General features: G+C 35.5%; 1 protein-coding gene across 3 annotated transcripts in view; it reads right to left on the bottom strand.

The window, feature by feature from the left end:
- Nucleotides 1–18,703, bottom strand: part of LOC110021276 (nucleolar complex protein 2 homolog) — a 43,135-nt gene that overhangs the window by 17,325 nt on the left and 7,107 nt on the right. For 2 of the 3 annotated variants that reach the window (XM_020719708.1, XM_020719711.1), the window contains exons 2-5: nucleotides 14,211–14,271; nucleotides 8,874–8,994; nucleotides 862–913; nucleotides 693–787 (exon numbers count right to left, since the gene is read on the bottom strand). In XM_020719708.1, coding sequence (XP_020575367.1) covers nucleotides 693–787; nucleotides 862–913; nucleotides 8,874–8,994; nucleotides 14,211–14,271 — 329 coding nt within the window. The remainder of the gene's footprint in view (nucleotides 1–692; nucleotides 788–861; nucleotides 914–8,873; nucleotides 8,995–14,210; nucleotides 14,272–18,703) is intronic. The other variant, XM_020719710.1, reaches the window with a different exon arrangement.

The raw sequence follows: 18,703 nt of genomic DNA, 5'->3' as shown, positions 1-18,703 counted from the left end.
AGAAAGACTACAAATGCAGACCCTAGACAAACCCCATTTTCAATATTATTTTCAATCCTTTAATTCAAACAGATAGGACGTCTCAGAACAGTACATGGATCACGCTAGAGTAGAAGAAACTGAATTTACAGAAAGTCAGAGCCTGCAGAGACAGCCATAAAACAAAGGTTCATTTTGCTCGTGCATACTCTCAGTACACTCTCAATCAGGAAAAACACAAACAAAACTCTAAAAACTTTGGCAGCATTCTATCTATTTCAGTCACTTATTTCTTAGACCATTCTATGGCCAACATGACAGTCTGAATGTCCAAATCCCCTCCCTCTTTATTACACCTTAGTCCGCATTTTCAGTCCTTTTAGAGAATCAATGGATTTAAAATGTTGGCGTACAAATTAATATTTACCGACTTCTGATTAGTTTAATTAAAAGATCAGAGAAGTTTGAAAAGCAGTTTGTTAAACAAAAATGCAAACCATGGTAAACCTATGATTCATAACAGGCCAAACTTTAATTTTTACTATTTTCCTTGATTCACCATAATGTTCAATGATTACTATAAAGCATCCAAAAGCAGAAGCATCAAACACCAGAGTTTGATCTTGATGAAAAAAACAACTAAATTCATTAGGCAAGAAGTATGTCTGAAAAATGATAGCATACATTTTGCAGAAGGCTTAGAAAGTCATCACCTTCTCCAGCAGCCTGTCGAGCTTTCTCTTCTGCTTTACAATCTCCATGTGAATATTTTTGTTGCTTTCGGATAAAGCAGCACACTCACTATTGTCTGCAAATATTAAATTAATATTGTGGATTGATATTTATTTGATTTTAAAAATTGTAAACAGAAGATATGATGACCTTTGTCATTACTGTCAAGTTCAATATCAGAAACATATGGGCATTCGGGATCCTGCGTATAGCAATTTCAGGTAAACTGTTAGGGAGTGAAGAGAACTGGAACACCACTAAAGCAAATCCATTTTGTGACAAGACATTGAGGTTTACAGCAAGTACAAGCTAACAGTACAAATGGATTTGTTTCATTGTCTGTCAAGGACAGGACTTTAAAATGTCTACAGAGCTATAAATATCTGATGATTATACACCAAACTAGAAAAACATTAAAAAATACAAATCAGAACCCATTTGAGAAACAGTAATTAGAATCCACTTCATGAGAGTTAAAATGCATATATGAAGATGAAATGTCATCTTAACAAAATAACGCAACAGAAATAAATGAGTTACATTAATAACGGAGAAGATGCATAGGCATCCAAAGTATAGATGCAGCTGTCAGAACTATTAAAAACTGACAATACAGAGTATGCATGATCTACAGTATAATATAAAGCAATCCAAACTATAAAAAATGACCGACATCACAAAGTGGCATAAATGTTAAAAGTAAAGTACAAATTATTCCCTATTATCGTAGATTGCAGCATCTACTAAATAAATGAATGGCAGAACACTTTAGAATTACTTCCAAAATTTTAATCACAGTACATTCAAGAGTTTATTTTTACCTGCTCAATGTAATCACTTATTGCTTAATGTAATGCCAATCTATTTTGAAGAAGATATGCATAACTGCTATTGGAAAGCCCATGGTGTAGAGAGCAGATGAATAATTTTTGGGAAAACTGGACAATAGAGAACAGTATTCAGCCTTGAGAAGAAACTTAGAGTGCCATGACTTGCGCGACCACTATGCGCACAAGACTTATGTGATATAGAAGTGATCTAATACTACAATACAGTTCTATTATGATGTCCAATTGATTCGAAAATCATAACGTAGAAGAAAATGGAACCAGTAGGATTTGCATGCAATTTTAAGTTTCTATGGTAGAAATTAGGAAGGGCCAAAACTAGAATTTCATGAAATTAGGGTTTCTAGGGTTTAACTTACATTTAGATTTTATACATGCATGACATTAAGGGTCCTTGAGAAACTTCAAGATCTAGGATTTCTTATACGATTCAAACCCGAACCATGAATAATACCATGCAAATGAGATTAAGGCTCAATTAACACTTTAGATGATGATTCCTACCCCCATTTAAGGTTTCCATGTGATCCTTCATCCTCCATTTCCGCAAGTTGAAATCTTGGGCATGTGATGCTCAAAAGCTTCAATAAACCAAGACAGATCCAAAGTAAGAATTTGCCATGGAAATTGAGCCCTTACCTTCAAATTCATTTTAAGGGGGCTTTGAAATTTATGCCAAAGTCTTTGGAGGCTTGATTTGAAGGGGAATTGGTAAATCCATCAAGTGAGGGATTTTGGCCAAATTTTAAGAGAGAAGAAAAGAGGATAAGAAACGAGAGAGAGAGAAGTCAAATGATCCAATTCAAAATGTTATACTTTTATAAATATTTGTTAAAGCTTTATAGATTTACTTCTTCAAGAATTCAAGAATACAAGCTATATATATATAAAGGAATGACCGGAGGCTATTTTACGAGCCCGGTCATCCATCGTGCACCTAAGAATTCGAATACTACACTCTACACTCGGGGGGAATCAAACCCCAGACCATAGAGGACAACTGACAAGTAGATGCCCGACCAAATGATCTGAGTACGCGGCGCGAAGCGGCGCGCGGCGCGCATGCATGCGTACACACACACACACACACACACATATATATATATGCCTTTTCTTTGCTAGGGTAAGCACACACACACACACACACACATATATATATGCCTTTTCTTTGCTAGGATTTATCTATTTCTTTTGTTTTAGAGTTTTTTTTTTTTGTATACTTTATCTATTCTGGAGACTTTTTTGGGTGCCTTTGTACGCCTGGAGTTTGAAACCCTAGGAGTGAGTATTGTATTTTTTGATTTGTAGTGGGTAAGGGTGTAAACGAACCAAACACGAACGAACATAGATCGTGTTCGTGTTCGGTTCGTTTGAAATTAAGTGTGTTTGAAATAAGCTCGTGTTTGAAATTGTTCATGAAGTTATTGTTCATGTTCGGTTCGATTTGTTTGAAATATGTTTGAAATCTTTGAAATGTTTGAAATGCTCAAATTGTTCAAATTGTGTGAATTGTTCGAAAGCATACATATTTGTTTGTATTGTTCGAATTGTTTGATATGTTTGAAATCATTCAAAAGCTTGAACCTATATGAAATTAATCCTTAAATCTGTATGAATCACAACACAAATGCACAATAGCCGAAGCATAACTCACAATAAAACTATAATATCGGGTCTCATCCATAAAAAATTCAGATCAAAAGACAATATGCAAGATTTCACTCTCAAAAACTTCAAAAACTAGGTTTTACTCAAAGTAACTAAATAAATCTAAAAGAAATATAAAAAAATTTAAGCTAAGAGGCAAAACTTAAAATAAATATGAAATTATAGGATTTAATATAAGCTAAAAGGCGAACTTGAAGATCATATTATAATTTATAGGATTTAATTTTTTTAAAATATGATAAATTTTTTTAGTATATAATTATTTTTAAAATATGATAAAATTTTTATATATAATTATTTTAAATTATTTATATTTCGAACACGATCGAACAAATGATTGTCTGTGTTTAGTTCGTTTAAAAATCGAACGAAAAGAAAGTGTTCATGTTCGTCTCGTTTGTTTATCGAATGAATCAAACATGATCTCCCTAACGAGTCGAACACAAACTGTTCGTGAAAAACGAGCTTTTGTGATAGCCCTAGTAGTGGGATCCAATCCCCTAAAAACATGTAACTTTATTTTGGAGCAATAAAATTACCAACGGGTTTCCATAATGTGTGTATACATACATGCATGCAATTATCTATATAGATACATGCATGTATCCATATAGGGCATGTATCTACATAGATACATGCAAGATACATGTATGCATGCATGTATATATACATACATGCATGTGTGTGTGTGTGTGTGTGTGTGTGTGTGTGTGTGTGTGTGTGTGTGTGTGTGTGTGTTGAATCCTATTTTGGGATGTAACATCCCATCTAGTTCATGATACCACACACAATCCGGTATAAGATACCACGCGGTTAGAGTATCAGTAGAGAAAATAAGAGAAAGTGAGAAGAAGAGATGGATCGTAATCCTTGATGAAGGTCTTGAAAAATGTCTCAAGTTCCTAGGGGATGAGGGAAAGGAAGAGAATAGGGAGTCGCCGAAAAAAGTTCCCACCATTTTCTAAGCCTCATCCCCTTTATAGATGAGAGACCATTAATTATAAAATATTGAATACAGTGTTATTTCCTTCACTCGAAAGCCTCTCCTAGCATTTTTTATGGGGAAGATTTAATGAGTGCAAGTTCTTAACCAGATGCAAAACCCGATATCAGCAATGTGATGGTTTTCCTTTGTCTCGGGCAATTGGTTAGGCCTTGAAAATTAACAAATGCATTTATTGTTGATGGGATGGTACTTTCAGATGGATGCGACCTGTTCGACTGATCGGGGCAATCCGACCACTTCGGTAGGTGGGCCTAGTCAACACTTTGATGCGACCTGTTCGACTGATCGGGGCAATCCGACCGACCACTTCGGTAGGTGGGCCCAGTCAACACTTCGGAGAGCAGACCCAGTTCAACCTATTCGGGTGATCGGCTCGGCTTGACCTCTTCATCTAGGGGTCCCTATTTCGCTATCGGATATTTTTGTATACACTTAGTTCACAGCTATCGGATATGTTTGTATACACTTAGTTCACTGATTCACTTATCTCTTTCATCGGGTGTCTGTGGTTTCCACGAGAAGAATGAGGAAATGAGATACACCTTCTTGTTTGATGAACCTTTGAGACCTTCAAGTACTGATTCACTTATCTCTTTCATCGGGTGTCTGTGGCTTCCACGTGAAGAATGAGGAAATGAGATACACCTTGTTTGATGAACCTTTGAGACCTTCAAGTCAAAGAAGGAATGGGTTCCAGGAATGAACCTTTCTTGATGCTCATTGTCAATCCTTAGGCTTGTCCTGTGAGGAATTTGGTTATTGTCCATTTTAACTACACCAGCAACATTTAGGGGACTGACCATCTTCTAGGAGCAATTTTATGTGGTTTCTATAGATAGTAATCCTAGAGTGTTCGTTCAGTGGTCTAGAAATCTGTCATTTCCTCGGATGCCCTAGCTTGGGTGCATGAAGAGAGTTCAGCATCACCAACTTATATTGTCGGTTGAGGTCTGTTGAGGGTTCTATTTTCGTGCTTTCTTACTTTGAACACGATCTTCATTTGACTTAATAGGATAGCCTTTTGATGCATTCCACGATAGGGCCATTAATTTTTTTCGCCTATGTTTTGTTTTTGCCCAGTGTCAAATACAAAGTTAATGTAAGGATTTCAAAAGACATTTATTATGGTATTTACTCAAAAAGTTTGTGACGATTGCACAATCCTCGCATTTATATAAGGACAAGGAGAAGTAGAAATTGATCCCGTGTATCTATTTAAAAAACCTTTCATTTGTAGAAATGAAGGCAGTTTGTTATCTCTCGTTACGAGATGAAGAACAGGTACTCGATGGACGTTACTACGACTAGTATTGGTCGTTGGGAACAGGAACGGCTGGTGGAAAAAAAGGAAGGGCGACATTCGCAAGAAGAGGAATCTCGAAAAAGGATGAAGGTTTTCAAAGAGGATTCGCCCTTGCAAAAGTTTTTGCTAAATTTAGACAATCTAGTAGACGTTTTCCCGCCCATAGGGCTTCCTCTGCCTACCGGTGGTGTAATTGTAAGAGGTGAATGGTTTTTTTCTTGATTTGTTACAGTTTTCCTTGTCTCGACGCTATTTTGTTTGTTGCCAAGTTAGGTGTCGATCTTGTTCAGGGATCTGGGGGACGAAGTCTCGTTGAGGATGAAGAACTTGAAATCTTCGTGCAGGAGATGCTTCCTATGCATAGGGCTATGGAGGGTTCCTCCGAAACAGGTAATCTTGCGCAGTTTTTTAACTTTAATTTCCTTGCTCGACTTATAATTTGATGGCTTCCAGAAATTTAAAGGGACAAGGAATGGAGGGATTAGACTTGAATGGAACGTGCATTGATGACCCCTTAAAGGGGGGAAAGCGAGTTGTGGATGACGATTGTGAACCCAGCTGCGCCTTAAGGGAGGCGTTGGCTCCTCCCAAAGGAGATTTAGCTGACCCCTTTCAAATGATCGATCATGTTATGTTACCCATGGATCAAGGGAATTCGAAACTTCATGTATCGCCTATAGAGGCTTTGCCTATTGAAGTTCAAATGTATATTTCTGAATTAGAGGCCAAGAACACTAAGATAAGTAGCAGGGAGTTGTTTTTCACCCTGCAACCACAAGATCAAAGGGCAGATTTTAATAGGGAGTGCCCAAAATAGTCAACAGCAGTGGGCCGCTTTTGAAAAGAAGATGGGTGACGTGCGCCACTTGCTGGAATTGGGATCTAGCCCCTATGGCCAGTATGAAAAAATAGAATGCTTGAAGGTCGAGGTGGCTCCCTTTCAATGGTGCGTAGAGCATGGGAGTGCGGATAATCTCTTGATCGGTGGTAGAATTGTTCTTTGTCGCCTTCTTAATGTCGGACTTATTAGCCTAGAGCATGTGTGGAATTATGGTCTTTAAGGGTTATATTGACTTTTTAATTCGTAACCCTCTTATCTGGATTTATTAAAAATTCATTGCATCCTCCTGGGCTACTTCAATTTCTATGTTTGGGTTGTCGTTTCATTTTCTGCACTATCTCAGTTTTAATTTTATTTTGAGATCCACACGTCATATCCCTCATGGTTTTCTGCCATAAAAGAGAGACCACTATCGTCAACACTATACTTCCTCAATGATAATTTAGACCCTTTGAGATCACGACACGCATATTTGGGCAGTGGCCTACCGTCTGAAGTGACCACCATCATCAGCACTACATCCAGTCTTTTATGTTTTACAGTTGAGGTGGGCTATCGGGGATCATTCAACATCGCCTTCGCTACCTCCTATGTTGACAAAGGACATGGAGATGATTCTAAAACCGTTGGCGGTTGAAGGGGTGGGAAGGGATTGGCAGGAAAAATGACTGCACTTATTAAGTAGAAGAATCTGTCGGGTTATGATGCAGCATGGAAGCCTTGTGAGGGTATCTGAAAGTAGTACCCATACTTCAACCTTGAGGGCAAGGTGTTTCTTTGGGAGGGGAGTGTTGCTACGCTAGCGCCTCTTGCGCCTCCCTCTCAAGAAGGATCAGTCGCGACTCCCATCGATGCAGAAGAACCAGTCCTGGGAGAACCAGTCTTGGACCGGCCAAACCATGCTAGACCCGCTGGCGGCCAAACCAGGCTAGACCCGCTGGCGGCCAAGCCAAGCCAGCCGGCCCAGCCTAGGTGGGTGTGCTTTCCAGAAAACTTTGAGGGCAATTCCAGCGTCCGGGTGGGGCCCACTAAACCACTAATCACGTATAGGAGGAAGGGAATCATGGGGAATTTTGGGGGGAAAGTTTGAAAGGTAATTTGGGAAGTATTTAGAAGAGCTAAGGGCTAGGGTTCGTCTTCATGTATTGTTTTGGTTGCAATTTTCATTTTCTTCTTGTGTAATCCCTAGCAAAGTTTAGGGTTTATGGAGAGACGATCTACCACTCAAAAAATAGATCATCATTGCCCTTTTTTTTTTTTTTTTTTTTTTTTTTTTTGGTAAGAACAGCCCTCGTTTGAATCTTTCTACCTATCTATTATAATTCCGTCATTGTTTGTTTGTTATTTTTAATATCGGATCATATCAGGAACTCAACAAGCCACCAACCATATTAGCAAAAGAGAGAGATGTATGAACAAAAAGTAGAACCCTAGACATGATAGAAGTGACCGGAGCACGAAGTGATGAAGCTGGATTAGAAGAAACCATCGAAACCCTAAGAATCCACAAAGGAGGTAGACAATCAAGAAAATGTAGGGTGTGAAGAGAGGGAAGGCCAAGGTGAGCAACCAAAACAGGTGAGAAGATGAGCAGAAAAAATCTGCCAATTTGAGGGGAGAGCAGAGGTTGAAGAAGGATGAAAAGCGAGTCACAAACCTAGAGGATTCCACAAAATCAATAGGCAGCTTGCACCGGTGCTAGAAGCCATATGAGATGCCAGTGACCACTGTATACGCATAGAGAGGACATCAGTGAGGCGCAATACCATGCATGCAAAATGTCATAAATTCTGTTTCTGTGCAGTAAAAAAACAATTTCACCATTTCTGTGGTACATCTTAGGGAGAAAAAGCAAAACAGAAGCGACATCAACTAGAAAAATAAAAACAAATCAGTAAACAAAATGAATTTATGGAGCCAGTGTAAGCAACGTCATTTTAAGACCAATGGAAGAAAAGAAGAAGATTGCGTGAATTCAAAAAAATTTTTGAAATCTCTATGCCATATAGAGAGAAAATAATGAATTAAATATGAGATGAAACTTTCTATCAAATGATACAATTTTTTCAAAAAAAAAATGATACTGCTACAAATAAATAAACCGGTTGCAGGCAAGTTTGAAAAGTAGTCATGGTAGCTGAACAAGCTTATTAGAAAAAATTCATTGTTGCATCTGAAACAAAATGAACATATCCTTGCTCCATAAAAAGAGTCAAAACAAAAGAGGGTCCAAGCATGATTCTTTTCACAAATAGCTATTGAGCACCAGAGGAGATGCAAACAAATGGAAGGAATCTGAAGTATTAGTTAGTATAAATAAATAAACACTTATGCAAGATACTATTCAAAAATAGCAAGGAAAGATTCTAAAATGGCACAACGAGCAGAACAAGTTAGTTGTAGCATAATTATATTAGAAAGGGCAGTCAATTCAACAAAAATGTGCAAACTAATCTATGAACATGATATAAATTATAAAATAGCAGGGGAAAAAACCTCTGAAAGAATGTCTTCGCTTTCAGATTCATCCTCAACCAAGTCCATATCATCTTCAATATAGATGTTATCAAGAGAATTGCTAGAAGCTGCCACGTCAATTGTAGTGTGTTCCAATTTCCTGCGCAATATGAATTATTCAAGTTCTTAATGATAATCAACATGACAAAGCTGAAGAAATATATCATGCATGCAAATACAATTAACCTAAAGGACAGTGCACAAAACTTTCAAAGGGCTATTTTGTATGTCAGAAAAAACATATTCCAATTTAACCAGACACCATTTCACAAAAGCCAGCTGGCGTGTGATTGTTAAAATTGCAAAGCTGAGATATAATTGAGCTGGTTTTTAATGTGAGGTTAACTTTGGCCCAGGTAGATCCTCAAAAATCTTATTTTCATTCCCAAATGCTATCAATGTAGGAGTGTCCAAAAGGTTGTCCAAGCCCATTGATTTAGGCCCTTCAAAGCCCGCCATTGACTTAACCTAGCCCAATTTATTATAGGCTTTTAGAAACTATGAATTTAAGCATGTTTACATACTGTTATTCACCAATAAAAATTAACAGGAGGACTCATTCATATTTTTAGTTGAATCAGAATTATAAACAATATATTTGAATCAAGTGTCGAGAAAATGTTGAGGAAAAAATCATTTATTTTGTCTTAGTTTACGCGAGTTTAGAGTAAATGTGATTCAAGTTGAATAAAATATAGTTATATTCATGTAACATAATATAAGATTAGGTGATTCATCAAAAAGAGTTCTGTAACGTTAACAAGATAATGAGTTCAGACCAAAGATCAAATATTATCTTAAATTTAATGCTGAGTTGAACAATAGACCTGCATGGAGGCTTTTCAATGATAAGTGGCCTATTAGGCTAGCCATCAACCCATTATGGTTAAACCATTTAAGGCCAAATCCATCAAGGACAACCTCCTAAAGTTTTTAAGAATCAGTCTCAGGTCTGCCCAACCTACTTCAAAAACTCATCTCTGTATTTATTAGTCTATCTTAACATCAATTTATTTACAACATAATAGAGAACTATACTTGAAAGGTGCCAAATTTTATATTCTGCCTCTATATTTGAATGTATTCGTTATTTCTTTTAGCAATAACCTTATGGTACACATCAAATTAATACCCGATTCGATCCCGAAACAATATTTTGTTGCAAGTGAATATACTCTATATTTATCCTTCTCTCACAACAGTATTTAAAATATTATTTGATTATAGGAATAGGTAAAAAGATTTTCGCTACTTCTCTGCTCAGATTTATTTTAATGATTTTTTTGTTACTTTAGTGATTATATAATTTATTAAAATAATAATGCTACCAACATGAATCGTATCCTGCTTTTTCCTTGACTTGTCATGGCCTATGCTTTCGTTATGCTGTCTACATTTTATGAAGAGAAAAAGAAAAAAGAACCAAATATTTTCCTGTGAATATGCAAGAGGCAAAATTTAATAATCACAGAGAAATGGAATAGATGGTACTGCACCTAAAGTATAACTCGTAAAATCATGACAGCAATTTTACAAACTAAGACCGGTAACTATAGAGCACTATCGTCATTGTATTACTCATAATTCAATTTTCTTATGCAGTGTATATGAGAACAGGTACATTTGTAATTAAAAAATGAAGTATGCATGCAAAATACAATCAGCTCAAAAGCTTTTGACCTTTAAATAGCAGATTATTGATCAACAAGTCGAAGCATTCAAGCCATAAACATTGATGATTGTACATACCAAGGAAAAAACATTGCGAGTTCAATAACTATTAATTGGCCAAATTTAGCTTCAATATGAAACACCATAAAAATAACAATCATTGGCGGGTCTCAAGCCCCAGATGCGACAAGTGGAGAGTAGTGTTAGATAGTCAACAATCTGCATACATTTTTTTGTCGAAAAATCATGACATTGATCATTTAAATTATTGTGTTCAATGCTAGGGGGCTTCACCTAGAAGCTAAGCATTGTATATCATAAGTAAAGTGAAAAGTGTGCAAGGACCGCTACACCATTGTCAGGGTGTAGTGTCAAATAAGGTTTCTCCCATTATGAATGGATGCAGGCAAAGAATTTAGCTCATGAAAATAATATCAGAATAGGATCTTGGAATATCGGTACTCTAACAGGCAAATTAATGAGATTAGTAGATATTATGGTTCATAGAAAGAAAAATATATTATGCATTCAAGAATTAAATGGGTTGGAGAAAGAATAAAAAAATTGATAGCATAAATATTGAACTTTAGTATTCAGGTAGGAGTTGCACTAGAAATGGTGTAGGAGTAATTATAGATAAGAGTTTGAAAGATAATGTTTTAAAAATTAATAGAATTGAAGATAAAATTATAACCCTAAAGATTATTGTTGATACTAAGAGTTTTAATATTATAAGGGTTTATGCTCCTCAAATAGGTTTAGATAAAGTTTAGAAAGAAAATTTTTGGAATAACCTAGAAGAATTAATACAAATGATATCTCTCGAAAAAAAAAATTTTATTGGAGGAGATTTAAATGAAAATATTGGTAGAGTGGTAGAAAATTTTAAAAATATTCAGCGTGGCTACGGTTTTGGAGTGATTAGTGAATAAGGTAGAATCATATCATACTTTGTTTTAGTTTATGATTTTGTTTTTGCCAATATTATTTAAGAAAAGAGATGAGCATATTATTGCTTATAAGAATGGATCTAATAAAAACTCTTTGATTATTTTCTAAGGAGAAAAAAATATCATCTAGAATGTAAAGATTGTGAGGTCATTCCAAGTGAAAATTTAAGTACTCAACATCGATTCTTAGTTCTGAATTTTAAGATGAGGAGTTAAAAGATAAAAAATACAAATAGAATTAGATGGGAGCACTCAAAAGATAAATAAAATTATTTTTACTAGTAAACTTTGAGATTTCAAGGTTTGAGATGTTCATGAATAAGCTAATTTTATGTGGGATAAAATAATAAGCACTATTAAACAAGTGGCAAACGATGTACTTGGAGAATCAAGAAAAAAATTTATAAATAAAAATAGTTTGTGGTGGAATAATAATGTGCAAAAAAAAGATAAAGTTTTATTATAAAAATTAATTTAAATGAAAAAACTTAAAGAACTGAGAAAAATAGAAGGTGGCACGTAGGGAGTCTAAAAGAAAAATTTCTGATACTAAGAATTAAGCTTTCAGTAATATAATAGACTAGATACTAAAGAGAGTAAAAAACATATGTATAAACAAGTCAAGCAAAGAGAAAAGAAAAATAAAGTTTTAATTCAAGTAAAGTTTTAATTCAAATAAAGTTTATTAAAGATTAAATTCAAAAAATTCTTTTTTAGAGGAAGATAATCAATATAGGTGGGTGAGATATTTTGATACACTTTTCAATTAATATCATTAATAATAATAATACTTTTTACTTTCACCATCGCATTAGTAAAAAAAAGTTGAGAAGGCTTTAAAGAAAACCAATGGTGGAAAAGTAGTAAGACCTGATGATATCTCAATTAAAGTGTGAAAATATTTAGGAGACTTGAGAGTTTCCTGGCTTGCACTCTTTAAAATTACTTCAAAAATTAAAAAGATGCTTGAGAAGTGAATGAAGAGTGTTTTGATCCCCATTTTTATGAATAAAGGGATGCATAAGAGTGTGCAAATTATAAAGGAATTAAGTTAATGTGTCATACATTAAAAATATGGGAGAGAATAATTGAACATAGGTTAAGACGTGACACAGATATCTCATAATCAATTTGGATTTATGATAGGCAAATCTACAATGAAAGCAATATATTTATTGAGAGATTTGATGGAGAAGAACAGAAAGAGTAGAAAAAGCTCTACATATGTTTTTTAATGAATTAGAAAATGCTTACGATGATAAGATTCTAAGAGAAGTTCATTGGAGAGTTCTTGAAAAGAAAAGTGTTGATACGACTTATATTCAAGTCAATAAAGATATATATATTATAGAGTTGTTACTTTTATACTAGAGTTGTTACTTTTGTTCGAACAGAAGAAGAATTGACCAAGTATTTTCCTATTTCAGTTGGATCACATCACGAATCGGCTTTAAGAACATATCTTTCCGCTTTAGTTATGGATGCTCTTACTGAGCATTTACAGGAGGATGTACCTTGGTGTATTTTTCTCTATTGATATCCTTCTTGTGTATAAGGCTAGAGAAAGAGTTCAGGAAGAACTTGAATTATGAAAGTCTACATTAGAGTCTAAAGGCCTTCATTTGAGTAGTTCTAAAACTAAATACATGGAAAGTAATTTTAGTAGTATTAGATCCGGTTAAGGAGTTGTGACTATGGGTGACCAAATTATTAAAAGTTGTAAATGTTTTAGATATCCCGGATCTAATTTTCAAAGAGATGGTGATATAGATGGGGATGTTATTAGTAGAATTCAAGTTGGTTAAAGTGGAGGACTGCATCGGGCCTATTGTGTGATAGAAAAAATACCGCCTAGACTTAAAAGAAAATTTTTAAGATGGTAGCGAGAATTGTGATTCTTTATGGAGCAGAATGCCATTTTTAAAGGAGAAGCATAAAACAAAGTTAAGTGTTCCAGAAATGAGAATGCTTAAGTGGATGAGTGACTTAATGCTTAGAGATAAAGGGCGAAACAAACGTATCCGTGAAAGGGTTTCAATGGCAGACAAGAGTAGAGAGAGTCATCTTAGATGGTTTGGTCAAACTAAATGTCGACCATCCGATGATCCAGTTAAGAAAGTTGATGTTTTGTATTCAAAGTTTGGTCAAACTAAATGTCGACCATCCGATGATCCGGTTAAGAAAGTTGATGTTTTATATTCAACTTATATTAAGAAAGGTAGAAGTAGACCTAAAAAGGACATGGGCATCTTGTATAAAAATTGATCTTAATTTATGAAAATTAAATGAGAATATGACACTCAATAGGACAAAATGGAGAAAAAAAAAAAACTCATGTAGCTGACCCCACTTACTAGGACAAAGGCTTTTTTGTTGTCGTTGTTGTATGACACACGATAAAACAATCAAATTTCAACTTCCATCTAAGGGCAAGCTACTGATGATGCTGGTAATCAACATGCACTAAAAGTAAACGGCAATGTATTATAATAATTAGAAAGAAAGTAGCAATGAATTTTTTGAAAGCGGAAGCTCCTTAATACTCAATAAATTTGCTAGTGGCATTCCACCAGAAGTAACAAAAAGCTTGCACTAGACAAAAAGTTTCCAAAAATTTTTAAGAAATTGTGTATAATAACGCAGATTGCAAACATTTTATGCTGAAACAAAATACAATTACAGATGGATTGCTCACCCTTTAAATTGTTCTTCGGATGACAAAGCATCATATTTTTCAACATTGTCCCTGTGATCTACTGAAGCAGGTAATGATCGATATTATCAGAAGAAGAAAAAGTAAGTTCAACAGATAGTATCACATAATTTTAAGAAAATCAAGATCAGGTGACAATTCATGAACAACAAATATGCTAATAATACAGAAATAAGAAAAAAAGAAAAAATATATATTTCATTCTGAAAAAGGTAAATATAAGAAAGTTTACTTTCATAAACACGGACACGCAAATTTTTTATTTCACAGAAATTAACTATACCTTAAAAAAATGAATATAATTTTATATGGAGTTCTCGGTATAACATGCAAGAAGTTAAATAGATTTGGCCAAACAAATGATCCAACGCTAATTCATACAGTTAAACAGACAAAAACACAGTATAGAAATATGACAAAATAAGCAGGAATTTCCTGATAAAGGTATAAATAATAGGTTTTCTCAGGCCAACCAACATTTTTTGCTTTTCTCTTGCCTTACTGGAAAATCTTTAAAAAAAATGTAAACATAGGTCACACTTATCTGCTTCCACACCAAGCCATATGCTCCCTAATTTCTAGGTTAGAGGTTTCAATTATAAATCTGGTCACTGTGTGATATTACAAATTGCTTCTTCCATGAGTTCATAAATCTCTAGCTAAATTTGTGCCTACTTTGAGGTAGATTTATATTCATTTAAAAAATATGTTTTAAGAAAATGCGTTGTTTTCACTCTTATGGATCAACAAGTCAGGTGAAACATGTAATCACATAATAAAAAATTTTAACAAATAGAAATGGAAAACTGAGAAAGAAGAATGAAACAACTTGATGCAGGAGCACCTGCATACAAGGACGTGCAATCTCGTGTCTGTGAGTATCGGGCACCCAGCTCCTGCAATCAAGACTAAACCAAACCGAATGCACTTCATCTATTTTTCTTTCAAATTTTTAGCAAGTTTCCTCTTTTCCTTTCATTCCTTTCTAGTCATTTCTTAGATATGTGTTGTATTAAAATTTAGATAAAAGTTTTTGGTAAGTTTGTTTAGCATAGCCGTTGGCGTCCATTTTCTCCCTTCGAGAATTGTATATGAGGGTTTGGATGGCGCTCTGGTTATATCTATCTTCTGAGATGGTGCTCATCTTCCCTATCCCTCCCTCCCATGTCGCTCCTGGTGGCACTCCAATTGTTGCAGTAGCCCCCAAACAGACGTTGTTGCTACTTTGTTGTTCGCTTTCATTTCCAGCCATCCAACCACCCGTTTCTCTCATTCCAGCTCGTTTTCAATGCCGCAACTCCTCACCTTCGATGTCGCGCCCCCTAGGAAAGCAACCGCACTTGTCGTTCCTACAGCTTCACACCTTTCCCTCGTGGTTACACACACATTTGTTGTCGCCACGCCTTCTAGCCCTTCCCCCACTTGTTGCTACTTCTCCGGAGGACCAAATCCTCGGAGATCACCTAGACCACCACGAGATCTACACCGGTTTGAGTGTTTGTGTCATGTTTGTTGCTATTTTAGATTTATGGGTGTCAAGTTGTTGTATTTTTCCTTTCAAGTGTGTTGGTTATAACCTCTTATTTGTTTCAGTAATAATATTAGTTTTCCTATTGTTTGGGTTAACACCGGCATCATTTGGCATGAGAGCTAGCCTAACCCTAATCATATCCTAGAGTTTCTAGCATCTACTAATACCAAACTCTACCTCCGCACTAAATTCCTTCCTTTGCTAATTTTTCAAACTAGCCACTCAAAAAATTTCTTTCCCACCCTAAATTATCTCTATAGACCCACTTCCACCACCCAAACCCCAAAACCTAACCACACCACAGAAGAGACAATTTTCAGAGACTAGTTTGAGAGGAAATGCTCCAATGCCATTTAACAGAAATCCATAAAGAGGTGTCCAAGAGATTTCTAGAGAGATAATGAAGTGAAAAACTCTCAAAATATAACAGAGGTTTGTCGCTTTCGAGAAGAGACAATCCGAAAGAATCACGCGTAGTCACAATGGTGACGTGCCAGATCAAAAGAATGCAATAGATCCCTTCCATAAGGCAGATTCCAAAGATGAAGGACTCCTGCCCCAAAGAGTTGGCCTGAAATACCAATGAAGTATGGCTTTTGAAATGAAAGTGGATTTGTCATATTTTGATAGAAACATGGATCCGAGCAAAACTGGCGAATTCAAGAGTGGCGTTGGACAGTGAAACGTGTCTTTAAGTACTAGGACGTCCCCCATACAAAATGGCAAAACTACTCGCCAGCAAGTTAAAGAAGAGTGCGTTGTTCTGGAAGAAAAATTTGAAACACCTACACCGGTATGAGGGAAAATGCAAGATCACCATCTGGTTTAAGATGAAAAGAGAGATGTAGTGTCAATACCTATCAGTCCTTTACAGATAGGATAGGTGTAAAAATAATCTCACAGGGAAACCACCACATCTTAGAGGCAAAGTTCAACCCCATGATCAAGGAACAAGAGTAAACCCAACGGAATACCCAAGCTGACCTTGCCCGAGAAGACACTCATTCAAAGTGGAGAACAGGTTGAACCAATCCGCTTTTTCAAATTCATTCTAGTCAGAAAATGGTTTAAGTGTCACAGATTTGAGCATATTGAATCATAATGCACAATAAGAGGAATAATCTATTTCTCTGAGCAGGGCACTATTAAAAATAGGCAATGACACAATAGACACTGAAAAAGATGAGAACATAAAAAAGTATCAGATTTTAACTAATGAGAGAGAAATTAATGTAGTTCAAGCAGAGTCGATGAAAGAGACTCCAACAGAACTAACATTGTAGTCAAAGATAGTCCTAAGTTTGACTGACACCATACACATGGCTACAGATAAGAGAATTTCATATTTTTCAGATAAATAATCCACTTCTTGAGTAGCCCCTACTGAGAGTGGTCCAACATGTTAGAGATGACTCTTTTGCACCACTCTGGAATACTATATGGAGTCATTTGAATATTAGAATCAATTCAATGGAGTATCCACCGATAGATGATCAGATAAGATGGATGAACCACAACGTGAGATATCACCTTAGGATCTTTGGGGATAAGCAAATTATACAATGAGATCCAGATCCTTTCAAGGAAGAAGAGGAGGCCTCTCCTAGATGATTATACATCAATGTGGTCCAGCTAGCCATAGATCTCAATGCAAACTTGATTCCTTCTGACAAACTTGTTTATCAAATACATTCAGCAGAGTATGAAAAGTGAAAGAAGATAAAACCAGAAATTGAAGAGAAAATTTTTCTTAATGATTCAATTCAATTTCAATGTGCATTTACATATAGGAGTCTCTCCTCCTTAGATAAGGAAACTAACTAAATAAATTCAAAGAAATTCCTATTACATTCCAAGACTAATTAAGCAAAACAAAAATAAGGAAGGAGAATGATATCTGTAGAAAAGAAAAGACAATAAATATTGTAATTTGAATTTTGAATTTTGAATTAATTTTGAGAATTTTGAATTAGATCTTTCAACACTCCCCCTCAAGTTGGCATGAAGATATCTTTCAGAGTCAGCTTGCATACTAAACCGTCAAACAGTTTTTTGTGAAGACTCTTTGTTAGAATATCTGCTGCTTGGTCGTTGGAGGGAACATACACCATGCAGATATCTCCTCTGTCAATTTTATATTTGATGAAGTGTTTGTCTATCTCTACGTGTTTTGTTCTATCATGAAGGACAGGATTGTGGGCGATGGCGATGGCAGACTTACTATCACAGTACACATTTATTGGTGGTGGACTATGAATTTTTAACTCCTTGAGAATTCTTTAATTCCATAGAACTTCATATATCTCATGAGCCACAGATCTGAATTCAGTTTCAGCACTGCTTCTTGCCACGACACTTTGCTTCTTGCTCCTCCAGGTTACTAAGTTCCCTCCTATAAAAGTGCAGTACCCTGAAGTTGATCTTCTATCTGTAACACTTCCAGCCCAATCTGCATCTGTAAATGCTTCTACCTGTAAGTGCTCATTTTTTTTTAACAGTAGTCCTCTTTCGGGTGTTCCTTTCAGACACCTAAGGATCCGATAGACAGCCTCCAAGTAATGAGTATTTGGGGAGTATTTGGGGAATGCATCAACTGACTTACCATACTAACAGCAAATGTTATATCAGGACAAATGTGTGACAAGTAGATTAGTCTTCCCACCAGTCTCTGATATTGGTTTTTATTGACACCATCTATATTGATATTGGTTTTTATTGACACCATCTATTTTATTTGTCACTTGTAACATTTTATTTGGTTCAATCGGAGTTTCAGCTGTTTTGCACTCAAGCATTTCAGTTTCACTGAGTAAATCGAGTACATATTTTCGCTGATTAATGATTAATAAAGATCTAGATCTGGCAAACTCAATACCAAGAAAGTATTTTACATCTCCCAGATTTTTAATCTTGAATTTTGTGGTCAATCTTTCTTTTAATTCAA

This window comes from Phalaenopsis equestris, unplaced genomic scaffold (genome assembly GCF_001263595.1).
Source record: "Phalaenopsis equestris unplaced genomic scaffold, ASM126359v1 Scaffold000128, whole genome shotgun sequence".
NCBI classification, from domain to species: Eukaryota; Viridiplantae; Streptophyta; class Magnoliopsida; order Asparagales; family Orchidaceae; genus Phalaenopsis; species Phalaenopsis equestris.
The sequence above is the reverse complement of the archived record's forward strand: the minus strand, read 5'-3'. Positions and strand labels throughout refer to the sequence as shown.